The following is a 12,927-nucleotide window of genomic DNA, read 5'->3' on the forward strand; positions in this document are numbered from 1 at the left end:
AATTAAAGGTGGTATTTTTATACTCTGATTTAAAAGTAGTAATTTTGTTTTCTTTTTTCCGAACTATTAGTAATTTGGTTTCAAGGTTGAAATGCGTGATGGTTGAGAAGTAATTATTTCCAATATTTGTAAATATTAATTGTGATAACCGAAAAAAAATTGTTTGTATAATAAAAATAATAATAATCAAAGACATTAATAATATGGAAATAAGTATACATTTGTGTGTATGTTAAAATATGTGACTCAGTGTGTCAATTATTGGGACAAAAGGGAAAAATGATGTCGTTTGCTTATTGCAGTAGAAAACATGTATAGGTAAATCCCCACCACTCCTTCCTTCTCCATACTATTTGCATCAGTAGAAGCTTCGTGTCTTGCTATAAATAAATAGCATGATAGTGACCGTCCTTAGCATCCCATCTCCTACATTACACTTCCTTGTTTGCCTTCTTCATGGTTCTCTAGTCTCTTCTCTGTTCGTATCAAACCCAACCCCCTGGTTATTGAACCACCACCACGGGTGTCTCCATCTTCACCAGGTCGCTGCCACCACCACCTTTATTTAACTCGACAGCGCCATCACGACCCTCCACTCCCACCACCGTACCCACCATCTTTGTTATACAACAAACTGCCGCCACCACCAGAAATCATCAGACATTGCCTAGCATGATCGGATATCACTACCATTAACGTATTCAACACCATAAGAATCATCCCCCGGTTGTTCGAAAAACGCCACCACCGCCACTGTACACGTTTTCCGGCAAGTGTTTCCGCCAACATATGGCGAGTCCAACTAAGGTAACCCAAACCTAAGCCCATATTAATCATTTATTTAAGTTTTAAACATGGTTCATAACACAAAACTACGGTTTATAATATGGGTGTTGGAGCTTAGTTTATGATGAGTTATTATGGAGAAGATGATACCGTAAAATAGTGTATAAAGCAATAAAAAATCTAGTCATTTAAGATAAACAGGATATGCTTAACTGGTTAGTTCTCCTTAGGTCTAGGGTTCGAACCTTGCTTGATGCATTTGTTTGTTTTTAATATTTAACAACTTACTTTGACTATATATAAAACTGTTTTTAAGATATGAGCATAGACAAGCCTTGCTTCATTGGTTAAGTCATTGAGTTCTAACTGAAGGTCACAGGTTCGATACCCTTATGCAGCATCTATTTTTTTAACATAGTTAGCTGGTTTATTTAAGTGGTGCTGCAAAATAAGTTTAATAGCTATCAAAGTTGTCCAACTGGTTAAACTTGTTAATTGGAAACAAGCATGTTGCGAGCTCGAACCCCGCTTCTTGTGTTTATTTTTAACATATATTAAAACAACTATTTTTAACATATTAAAACAACTATTTTATCAATCTGTTTAAGATCACTAGTCAAGTACTTAGATTATTTTTTTATTTACTATTATTATTTTTTGGGTCAAGAGTTCCAACCCCATTTGTGACAAAACTATTTTCGATACCTTGTTTTATATTCATCCATAATTATTTTTGACATTTAAAATAATATTCGTTAAAATATACATTTATGAGATATCGACCTCGTTAAATGATACTTATTGTTCTTAATTAAACGACTCTATGCTTTCATATATACATAACATAAAATTCGACTTTACCCTTTTAAACCGTGAGTGCCCTTATGAGCTATATGTATACGATGTAGGTTGATTAAAAGAGCGTCATTTGTATATTACTTATCTCTGTAAGACAACTAATCAACAATCAAGGTATGGATCCTAACCCCTCCCTATTGTTATCATATTCAATTGTTATAAACCTCGTTGATATTATATACCTTTGGAACTCCTAACGTCCTTGGCACCTTGATTCATTTGGCCGTCCGTTCGATTCATGTTCATATTATGATTTGTTATTTGACTTGTTAGCGTGCGATATATTTATTATTAAAGTGTACTCATTATCGCATGTTCTGTGAATTGTTAAGATATGAATTTTTATTGTATAACTCAGATTATTTGTACTTTGTTACCCTGAGCACTCGCTTCCCGTGGAGTGTCCCACGGGCATAATATTGTGGCATCGATGTTATGTGCTCCTTCCGTGACGGAGAAATCAGTTCACGGCGTCTCTTAAGTACATGTGTGGTACATAGCTATTAGGAGGCATATGGATATATCCTAGTTCAATTTCTGTTTCAGTTTCAGGAAATGGTTGTGGGTATGCCAGCTTACGCCATTTCGGGTGATTGACATACAGGAGTGGCCCCCTTATATGTCGTCACATATTTTTAGACTCAGTCATGCTTATGGATACATCCGTATGATATGTTTTAGTTATTTCCGTTATATGATTTTAATCAGTTATATGTTATCATATATTGTGGCATTGTATCCAGTTAATTATTATTTGCTTTTGAGCCTTAATATTCCGTACTGGGCATTCGGCTCATTCCGTAAACCTTTTTACACTTCAGGTTCACAGGATACTTTGGGCGGGATCAAGAGAGAAGCCTAACACTTAGGAATAATCTAAAGATGTCTTTTAAGTTTATGTTATCTGAATAATATGTATTTTGGACTTGGTATCTGATCTATCAGAAGTTTGTACTTTTGACTCTAATGAAGTAATGAAATTATGTCTTTTGTCTCTGTATATCTCTGTACATTGTGACACGTCAGCTCATTCGGGTTGGGGTGTTACATTAATAATCACAACCTTGAAATTATATGCGACCTAAATATCTTAAAAGAGTTTTGGTCAGATTCAGTAACAGGAGTGATTAAAAATAGGTCTTTGTTAGTACTCAACTTATCACCTATATTTTATCAAGGTTATTCCCAAACTTGCCAACACAATTACACGATGATTTAGCCAATAATTTGGGCTTGGGCCTGATCTTTTTGCACTTAATAGAATCCGCAATGCTTCAGACCTTTACGAGGAAGGAAGGAAGATATGTAAAAGCCTATAGCCCCAATGCTTCAGAACTATAAAATAATACCCTAGCTTTGGTAATAATAATAGAGTTTCAATTTTGAGACCACTTGTAGTAATGAGTTTCTTGAACATCAAAATTCAAAGCCCTGTGACGCATAAACACGTACGAATGAATCATCCACTTTCAAACTTGGTTACAAAGATCAAACTTGCATCTGCTACCAAAAACTGGCTTCAAGTATACAACACCTTAAACAAATCATATTCAGGAGTTCAATTAACACAACCTACATTATTCCATCCGGTATTCAAGGCATGTTCAGCAACATCTTTTAACCATGCCAAATCCCTTCACAATCAAACTCGGTGTCGATTCATGCACATCTGTTGCAAATTCCATCATGGATTTTTATTCAATATAGATTCAACATGTAATGTCTTTAATGGCTTAAACATCAAGGATTCTGTTTCTTGGAACATTATGATATCTGGGCAGATCGAATATGGCGATTTCGATACGGGAATGTTGTCGTTTATGCAGGCGAGAGCGAACGCGTTTGACCTGAATGTTTCCACTTTAGTGATTGTGATTCAAGCCGTTAACAAAGTTGGAGATTTACATCAAGGGTGTAAACTCCATGGGTATATGATTAAGACTAACTTATTAGCCGTTTCATCAGTCTGAAACTCGCTTTTGGGCGTGTATGCGAGTATGGCGATTGAGTATGCACACAAGCTGTTTGATGAAATGCCTGAGAGAGATGTCGTTGCGTGGAGTGTCATGATTTCGGGCTATGTTAAAAGTGATAAAGCTCGTGTTGGGTTGAGGATATTTAAGCAGATGTTATCACAGTTTAACGCGGAATTAGATGGTCAAACGGTGGTGAGTGCACTCAAAGCGTGTACTGATTTAAAGAACGATATTATAGGAAGAACGTTACACGGGTTTGTTGTTCGTAAAGGCTTTCTTAATGATTTGTTTATAGGTAACTCATTAATCGACATGTATTCTAAATTTAACGATCCCGATTCTGCATTTCAAGCTTGGAAAGACTTGCCTTTGAAAAACATTGTTTCATGGAATTCTATATTATCTGGATTAGTATCAATCAATCAATCAATCAATCATACCCAGTAAAATCCCACCGACAGCAAAGCTATAGGTAGGGTCTGGGGAGGGTGGGATGTAGGCACACCCTACCTCTATCCAAAGGAATAAAGAGGTGGCTTCCAGAGAGACCCTCGGCTCTAAGTACATGTGTATGTGTATGCAACGGGAAATTTTCAGAAGCCGTCATTCTTTTCAAGTCAATGCAAAAGTCCAAAACCGAGCCTGATGCAGTCACATTAGTCAACCTTCTACAAGTATGCAAACATTTTGCAGACCCGAGTATCTGCAAATGCATTCATACCTTGATTATCAGGAAAAACCTCGAGTTGAATCACTTCATAGTCAATACTTTAATCGATGTTTATGCAAAGTGCAATCTTATATGTTCTGCACAAAAGTTGTTTAATTTGATTAAAATTCACAATACGGTTTCTTGGACCACAATGATCACAGCTTTAACACATTGTGGGTTGCCTGATGAAGCAATCAAAGTCTTCAATGAGATGATGCAAACACACGAGAAACCGAATGCGGTTACTTTACTAAGTCTAATAGAAGCCTGCTCTTGTTATTCTGATGTAAAAATACCAAAATCGGTTCATGGGATCGCGATCAGATTAGGGTTTGCAACCGCTACAATTGCTGGGACAGCCATTTTGGATATGTACTCAAGCTATGGAGATATAATTACCCCAAAAAAGCTTTTAATCAAATTATCAAACAAAATGTTGTATCGTTTAGTGCCATGATTGCAGCATGTGGTATGAACGGGCTTCCTCGTGATGCATTACATTTGTTAGCAGAAATGGAAACACACGGTTTGAAGCCTAATTCAGTTACAATACTCTCAGTGTTATCAGCATGTAGCCATGGAGGTTTGATAAACGAGGGGCTATCGTTTTTCCAAAAGTTTATCAAAAGTCACGAAGTCAAACCGAGCTTAGAACATTACTCTTGTTTGTAGACTTATTAAGCCGAGGTGGAAAACTGGATCTGGCAATGGAACTGGTTGACCAACTCGCTAATGGTCAAATTGTCAGTGCGAGCGCTTGGGGAGCTTTGTTTAGCGGTTGTAGAACAAGCCACAACAGTACTGAGCATATTACTGAAAAAGTGGTTAAACGTGTTATTGAATTTGAACCGGATAACTCGAGTGGTTACATGCTTGCATCAAACATGTATGCTGCACTTGGTTCATGGGACACAGCTGCAAGATTTAGAGCCATGTCTAGAGATAAACGGGTTAAAGTGGTCGCCGGTTACAGTATGATTCATGTGAATAACACGTCTTATAAGTTCATCGCAGGCGATAATAATCATTTTTTGGTAAAGGAAATGCGCGATACCATTGAGGAATTACATAAATGTATGAAGATGGAAAAATACAAAGTTATGTTAATATGTTATATACATATATAGAAAGGAACAGACAGACAGACAGACAGACATGATACATAGGTACAGACACTTATGTAATGTTATAATACATGACTATATTATATATATATATATATATATATATATATATATGTAGTTCACAGATGTAATCTTAAATCCAAATCTGAACTTGAACAGGTGGAGTCATCTTGTAATGGTGCAGGTGCATTCAAATCAAACCTAAATGTTATTGCAGTTGGTACAACACCATCTTCTTTCTCTAAATGACATCTTTTGTGGCCACCAAGTGCTTGTCCACTTGAAAATATCTTCAAACAAATGCTGCATTTGTGTTGCTGATTCATGTTCAAACCGTCACTCGCATAATGATCTCCGAATGCTCCATATGGACCGTATTCAAGTTCTTCGGTTTCAGTTCCGGTTCCTGCATCGGTTTTTGTTATTGCGAAACATCCCTTCACATTCTTGTGACTTGCCCTGTGCCCCCCTAATGCTTGGTGTGACCCGAACACCTTTTTGCAACTCGAGCACTTGAATCTGGTTTCCGGGTCAATGATTTGGCCCGGAAACGTGTCGAGTGGGTTGTAGTCATGTTGGTTACTTGTGGATGCAGAAGTGGTTGGTTGAACCTTATTATGCGACACGGGTGGCGTGTTTGCCAGCATAAGCAAACACGTGGCCACGTACTCGTCTTCCTCGGTGGTGGTGGGGTGGTGGATGTTTGGGGGAGGGTTGATCCCGCGCCAGGGTCGCTCGGGGTGGCAGCGCATGTGGCCGAAGAGGGCTTTCCATGACCAGAAGCGTTTACCGCACTCGGTGCATGGACGGGTGATTTTGGGGGCACTGGGGTTGGGTTTCTTCTTGGAAGGTTGAGGGCCGGGCTTGGGGTTGTGGAAGCGGATCATCTTGGTGCGCTTCTTCTGGTGGTGGGGTTGAATGGTGGTGATGGGTTGAATGCAGAGTTGTAAATCCGGTGGGGTGATCATAATGTGGTGGTGGTTCATGATAATGACAATGATAATGTGGGTATGCAATGGGGGTATTAAGGTGGGGGTGGTGGCGACGGTTACACATAGTAAGTGTGTGAGGGGCAGTTATTTTCAGTTATGTCAATGCTTGTGTTTTTTGAGCTATCATAGTATTATGTATATGATAGATAAGACTTTGACATGTTTCTCGGAGGTTGTCTCCTGCCCCGCACTTTTACTTCAATTTCAAAAGCGTTTCTATAATTTAAATCATTGTTATCTATAATATTTAGAAACCATAACTTTTTTTTTTTTTGGTTACCAGAGTACAAAGTAAAAAAGTGAACTCGGAACGTGGATTGTCAAATGCCATAGAATGAAAACAATGCATACAACCCTTTGAAAACAGTAATCAAAAGAACCTTTTTGAGTTTTGTTAAACCCACCATAACATCTTATACAATTTTAGCAAATGGCATCTAAACTGGTAGTGTGCTTAACGAAAAGCTAAATGATAAAAAACGATATTATATGGATACTATTTGTACCGAACAATAACGGTATCAACAAAAACCGTGAGTTTTTTTTTCTATGAGATCACTGGCTGTGGGGCTTCAAAGGAGCGATAAAGGGTGGGGCTTTAGCATATTAATGGGGCGGCAAAGGAGAAAACGGTGGGGCCCAAATGCCTTAGCATAGGGGTTTTAACGTGGTAACGTGGTTTTAAATCATAGCGCCGTGTTAAAAGGATGTGTTAGTTAGACTGCACGTAGTGGAATTAGAAGGGCGCCAAGTTTGATGATGTGGATGATAATCCTTCGTTAAACTCCATTACACTACCTCCAAATATGACGCTATCAATTGTTTCCGGCTAAACAAAACTTCAAAATAGAAAGAATAGTAAATGTTGAACTTAAAATACTAAGGCTAGAAAATTTTGAACTCCAAAATCCAACTTGGAGCTGTTGGATATATTTTTGGAAATACAAAAAAATATATTAAAAAATTAAATTATAATTTTTAGACTACATAAACCAACAATTTTAACCATTTTCACCACACCAAAATATACCCAACTCTATATTCTCTAAATCTCTTTCTTGCAATCATGAACCAGAACATCCCTGTAATAAACGCTGAACCAGAACATCCCTGTAATAAACTTTCTCGACCCAAACAACCCATTTTACATGAACATACATGTTGCGAATGATCCCAACAACCCATGTCACTTCAATGCAAGCACGAACAAAATCTTGTGCCGACCTCTACCCCTAACCCCATAATCGAGACCTCTACTCGTAACCTCGCAACCAATACCCGATTGTTTCTTCCCTTCTCAATGCATATCGGAGACCGAACCACAACCAAAACCCCACTTCTTCTCATCTCAATCAATGCCAGAAGATCATGCTATATTTTCAAACAAAGGAAGAACGAAATCCATGACAAATATTGTGCCAACGAGTGGTATTTTTTTTTAATGTTCCACTATCTTTTTGTTTTTTCAAGTATCCTTTTTTTTTCTTATTTCTAGTGTCGCTTTCTATTCTTATGTGCTTATAACTTTTATTTTAATAAAATGTTATAATATATTATTATGTAGTTTTATTATTTATATTATTATGTTATTGAATAATAATATGTAAATAAAAAAATTATTGAGTAATAAATACAATTAGTTAAAACACTACTCTTTATTCAAAAGTGGTGTTAGTTAAATTATTTCTGCCTACATGACGCTTAGGTGGCATTTTAACTAGACAATTAGTTAAAACCACTACACGTAGTCTTAAAGCTTCATTGTCTATCTGACAATGACGTGACACTTTAACTTAAGATTTAAAGCCCCACAACAAATAGCATACGACACATTTTAGTATTTCACCTTTTATGAAAAATAACTTCTAATAGAACATTTTTGAAGAACATCTTCTAGTAGAAATATGTTCTGTGTTGTCACATTAACTTTAGAACTTGAGCGAAATATATTAATTAAATATATTAAACGACACGTACATAAATAATTAAATATACTGATGAGTACAAGAAGTACGAGTCTTGTTTGAACGGATGAAGCATGAAAGTCCATTGAGCATATAGGAAGATATTCTCGTCTAGGATTCCCACCATCAACAAGTAATTAATGTGTGATTTTCTTAACAATCATCTTTCTTAATAAGTTCGCCTTAAATTAAACAAGGGATCAATTTACGTCTACTCAAATTAGACAACGGATCAAAACGAACAACTCGACGGTTTCAAATCATGTCTGCCACCTCCTCAACATCACTGATTATCGCCGTTATTGGCACCGCCTACACCACCCCGGCATGCGCCACCGCTAGCATCATCATGATGCCCTCTGTATCACGCCACCAGCAATATGCATTATCCAGGATAGCATATACTAGGTGGCCTATTTATAATAGTTTTCATATTTTGTTCTGAACTCATTGATGTTGACTAGAAAAACTATGTGGAGACCCCCCTGAATAGGATGCTGACTCAAAACACCTACTTGCAACATCAAAAACCTAAACCCGAACCCGAATGGCATCAAGCTCATCCAGCAACATAACAGCCATCGAGATCATTTCAAAGACGTAAATAACTAGAAACTTCAACACACGCACAAGACATTTCAACGACTAATCTTTCAAGGAACATCATAAAAACGGCAATGATCTATCAGACTTGTTTGTACACCAAACACCAAAAGGTTTGCTTTAAGAAGGCCGGTGCGACCTGCAAAGTAATCTTGTTTACTTCATCACACACACACGCCCCCTCAAAAGAAATCCACATGCCCACCTTTGTCTGCTAAAGAATACTTTAAATAAAACAAAACAACACCATGCCACGTCATCACGGGCCGAAGTTTCCCAAAAGCCTCTCAACAGCGGCATGAACATTGCCTGCAGTAGCACGCAGCGCCCTGATATTCTCTTGGGTGTCAAAGAAGCCCATTTCTTGAAGTTGTGACAGTTGAGTCGCATAAAGTTGTTCCGGTGGCACTACATGCAGACATAAATAAAAAAAACATAAATCATTTGTAACAAAATGTTTCAAAAAAATGTCCAGCATGTAATCTTAACCAGTCCAATTATCCATTTGTAACCACAATATTCGGTCATAACGACACAGGTACACCCCTAATTTAGGCTATTATACTCCACATGTCTCATGCAAATTACACTCTACAACACGCCACTAGACACATCAATTAAGAAGATTTGCTTAAATATCTTAACAAAAATAAACAAAATCTAGTGAACTCAATTACATGCCATATGTGTGTGTGTGTATACACACACACACACACACACATATGTGCAATCATGATCGCGAAAAAAACGGGTAATGTTAAAGGAAAAGGCTTGAAAACAAAAGGTTGACACTTTTTATCTTTTGGGAAAAGAAAGTAATGATCAAATAATCAGATATGGCAGTTTAAAGTATCCAAGAATATACCAAAAAACTATCCTAACTGCATAATTCAGCTATTTAATGTTGTCTGCAAATCATATATTTAAAAGATAAATTATTGTATTCTGATCATAGTAAAGTCTTACCGTCCGGTACATTCGGAGCGGCCAAGCCACCGGCTCCAAGTCCACCAAACATATTCATCCAGAAGTCAAGCCCCACATTGTTTTGTGCTCCTGCAGGTTAATAATATAAAACAATATTATATAAAATCGATGTGTTAATATAATAACAAAACAAGAGATTTGTACAATTGTACCTGTAGCATCACCGGTCTGCACGGAGCCACTGCAACAGAAAAGCCATTGTTTTAGAATGGAAAAAATATATATCTATATTGCATTTTCACAAAGTAGTTAAATAAGCGATAAAAATGATTCACACTAACAAAGTAGACTGCTGTTGGTTAAGCTGAGGAAGAAGCTGTTGTAAAGACATCATTTGCTGTGTAACAAACACCAAAATGGTCAGGTTAAAGGCAACCCAAAATTTTCATCAGTCAAACAATAAACATGTACATACCTGCATCATCTGAGGTGACGTTAGCTGACGAAGTACTTCTGGATTTTGTAGCATCTCTCTAAGCTGAGGGTTAGAATCGAACAAGCTACGTAGTTGAGGGTTTTGGTTCACAATCTAAAAATTAATTCATGCAAAAAATATTTTAAAAAAGAGTGAAAACTGACAACAATACTTAAAGCGGTATCACGTACCTGCTGCATATACTGAGGGTTCGAGAGCAAGCTTTGCATCATCTGAGAAATAGCTGGGTTTTGCATTAGCTGACTCATGTCGGGCATTCCACCTGGACGGTCTAACCCGAGCAGACCAGCTCCACCTAACCCAGATACAGTCGGTGGTCTGGTTCCCGCATTTGTCCGGGCTCCACCTATTTATTTTCATCATACGAATTTCAGTAACAGCAACGCTTATTATAGTAACAGAACAGTTAGACATTTATTAGATCTTTACCAGTAGTATTACCGCCCCAAGGGTTGGGAAGCGGGTTAGAATTAGGAGCCGCAGACCCGGGGGTTGTCTCAGAACCCGTTACCGGAGTGTTGTTACCCGCACCCTGATTCCCGAGTAAAGCCGCAAACGGGTTGGACCCTGGATCATTACCACCTGGTGTGGTAGCATTCAGAAACGGTTCTTGAACATTTTCATACATCCGTCTCAGCATATTAAAACCTTCGGGAGACGACTCGATATTGCTCATCGCCCGATCAGTATTCCGCATCATTTCCCGCATGAGTTCTGGGTTCCTTGCTGCTTCAAGTGTCTGCCTCAGAATCGCAGGGTCGTTAAGAATATGACCAAGCTCGGGGTTCCGGTCGATTATTTCACGCATCTGTGGATTGTTCATCATCATGCTCCGCATGATCTCCGGGTTGTTCAGTATGTTTTGAACTGATGGCATGTTCATCATGTCTCTCATCATGTTAGGGTTTTGGGCTAGCTGTTGTTGAACTTGCTCAAAATCAGGAAGCCCACCAAGCCCGGGAAATAAGGGTGCACCAGACCCAGCACCAACACCACCTAGCCCAACCCCTCCGGTCGGGCCAGCACCTTGAGCTGGAGCATTAGCGGTTCCCGCTCCAGGTGCACCAGTAGTTGATGCTGGTGCTGGTGCTGGTGCTGGCGCTGGAGCCGAACCACGCACCATGTGAATTGTGTGATCTGCTTGCAGCCCTATACACAACAGAAATGTAATGTTTAAAAACAATGAAAACAAGATAATAAGCACATAACAATATAAAAATCATCAACAAAGTCATCCAAATGAAATCTTCAATTTTCCGAATCGAATACTAAAATTAATACACAAAATATTTACCATAAAAAGCTCAAAATGAGCCGAGCTTTTTCAAGCTTGAGCTCAGCTCAATCCTCAGATAAAGCTCGTGTAAGTTATCGAGCTCCAGCCTCAAATAAAGCTAGTTTAGGCTCATCAAGCCTTAACGAGCCTTGTTTGTTTTCAAGTTCTATGTATTAATCGCACACTGTACATTTAAGCTACTACAAGAGCTCGAGCCGGTTTAAGCTCGTTCAACGCTTTTCTCAAAAGTATAAAATATTCAAAAACGTATATAAATTAATTAATAGGGTTAGGGTAAATTGGGAACTCCAAGGAACTCCAATGAGTTGTTAGAACTCGAAGGAACTCCGTTTTACAATTTTTTTTAAAACCTTTTTGTCATATGTATTATATGTAAGTTAATTTTACTAGAAAACTTTTTAATTTTTTATTACACGAATCGACTGTAGAAATTTGAAACATGTGTAACAAGCAGTTACGCTACGCATTCACGATACACTGTAATATACTACACAAGCTCAAGCTGGACTTAAGCTCGTCTAATGTTTTTCTCAAAACATATAACAATAACCACAAACATATATATATTATAACTATTAATTAATAAATAATAAACTAGCCAAGCCCGAACCAGAGTTGAACAGACAACTCACAAGCCGAACTCGAGCATTGGAAAACAAGCTCGAAACGATCTGCTCGGCTCGTTTACACCCCTAAATGAATAATGTGCAAGTCTATAAACATTCACCCAACAAAATCATCAATTTTGCTAACAAAATTAATTAATTAATTACCATAACTCTCTAGGGTTTGATCATCCTTCAAAATCCGTCCTTTATAAATGAGCCTCTGTTGGTTGGCCGGAACGTCGCCGTTTAGAGCCACCAGATCTTTGAATTCAGCGATCGTCAATCGGAGGGTTGTTCGCACGGAGAACTTGTTGCCGTTGGAGCATCGGATGTTGAGGTTGATCTCTGCATCGGCCGATTGAGTTGACTCACCCATCGAAAATAATAAACAAAACAAAACCCTAATCAATCAATTTCAGTATCAAAGATTTTGGAATTGAGATGGATAGAGAGGATATAGATTAATTGGAAGATGATGATGATTTGTAATTAATTATTTATTTAAAAGGGGAAAATGGGTCAAAATGGGTGAGAGTTTTCAAGATTTGGGATGATACGATGAAAGTATAATTTCATAAGTTATT

At 37.9% G+C, this 12,927-nt stretch overlaps 1 protein-coding gene and 2 pseudogenes across 1 annotated transcript; 1 reads left to right on the top strand and 2 right to left on the bottom strand.

The window, feature by feature from the left end:
• The first annotated feature begins 3,098 nt into the window (after positions 1-3,098).
• On the top strand, positions 3,099-5,459 carry LOC143591104 (pentatricopeptide repeat-containing protein At2g17210 pseudogene; annotated as a pseudogene).
• Positions 5,460-5,575: 116 nt separating this feature from the next.
• LOC143591105 (zinc finger protein ZAT3 pseudogene) lies at positions 5,576-6,442 on the bottom strand (annotated as a pseudogene).
• A 2,631-nt stretch (positions 6,443-9,073) lies between these two features.
• Positions 9,074-12,721, bottom strand: LOC143591111 (ubiquitin domain-containing protein DSK2b-like). The gene is made up of 8 exons (XM_077071417.1): positions 12,509-12,721; positions 10,868-11,587; positions 10,609-10,784; positions 10,418-10,531; positions 10,284-10,339; positions 10,155-10,183; positions 9,982-10,071; positions 9,074-9,423 (listed from the first exon to the last, which is right to left on the bottom strand). Exons 1-8 carry the CDS (start codon positions 12,717-12,719, stop codon positions 9,275-9,277), a joined length of 1,545 nt encoding a protein of 514 aa, XP_076927532.1. The 5' UTR covers positions 12,720-12,721; the 3' UTR covers positions 9,074-9,274.
• Between the last annotated feature and the right edge of the window lie 206 nt (positions 12,722-12,927).

Source organism: Bidens hawaiensis, unplaced genomic scaffold, assembly GCF_021521415.1.
Source record: "Bidens hawaiensis isolate Kalapana, Puna unplaced genomic scaffold, B.hawaiensis_p1.1 tig00039218_1, whole genome shotgun sequence".
Taxonomy (NCBI): Eukaryota; Viridiplantae; Streptophyta; class Magnoliopsida; order Asterales; family Asteraceae; genus Bidens; species Bidens hawaiensis.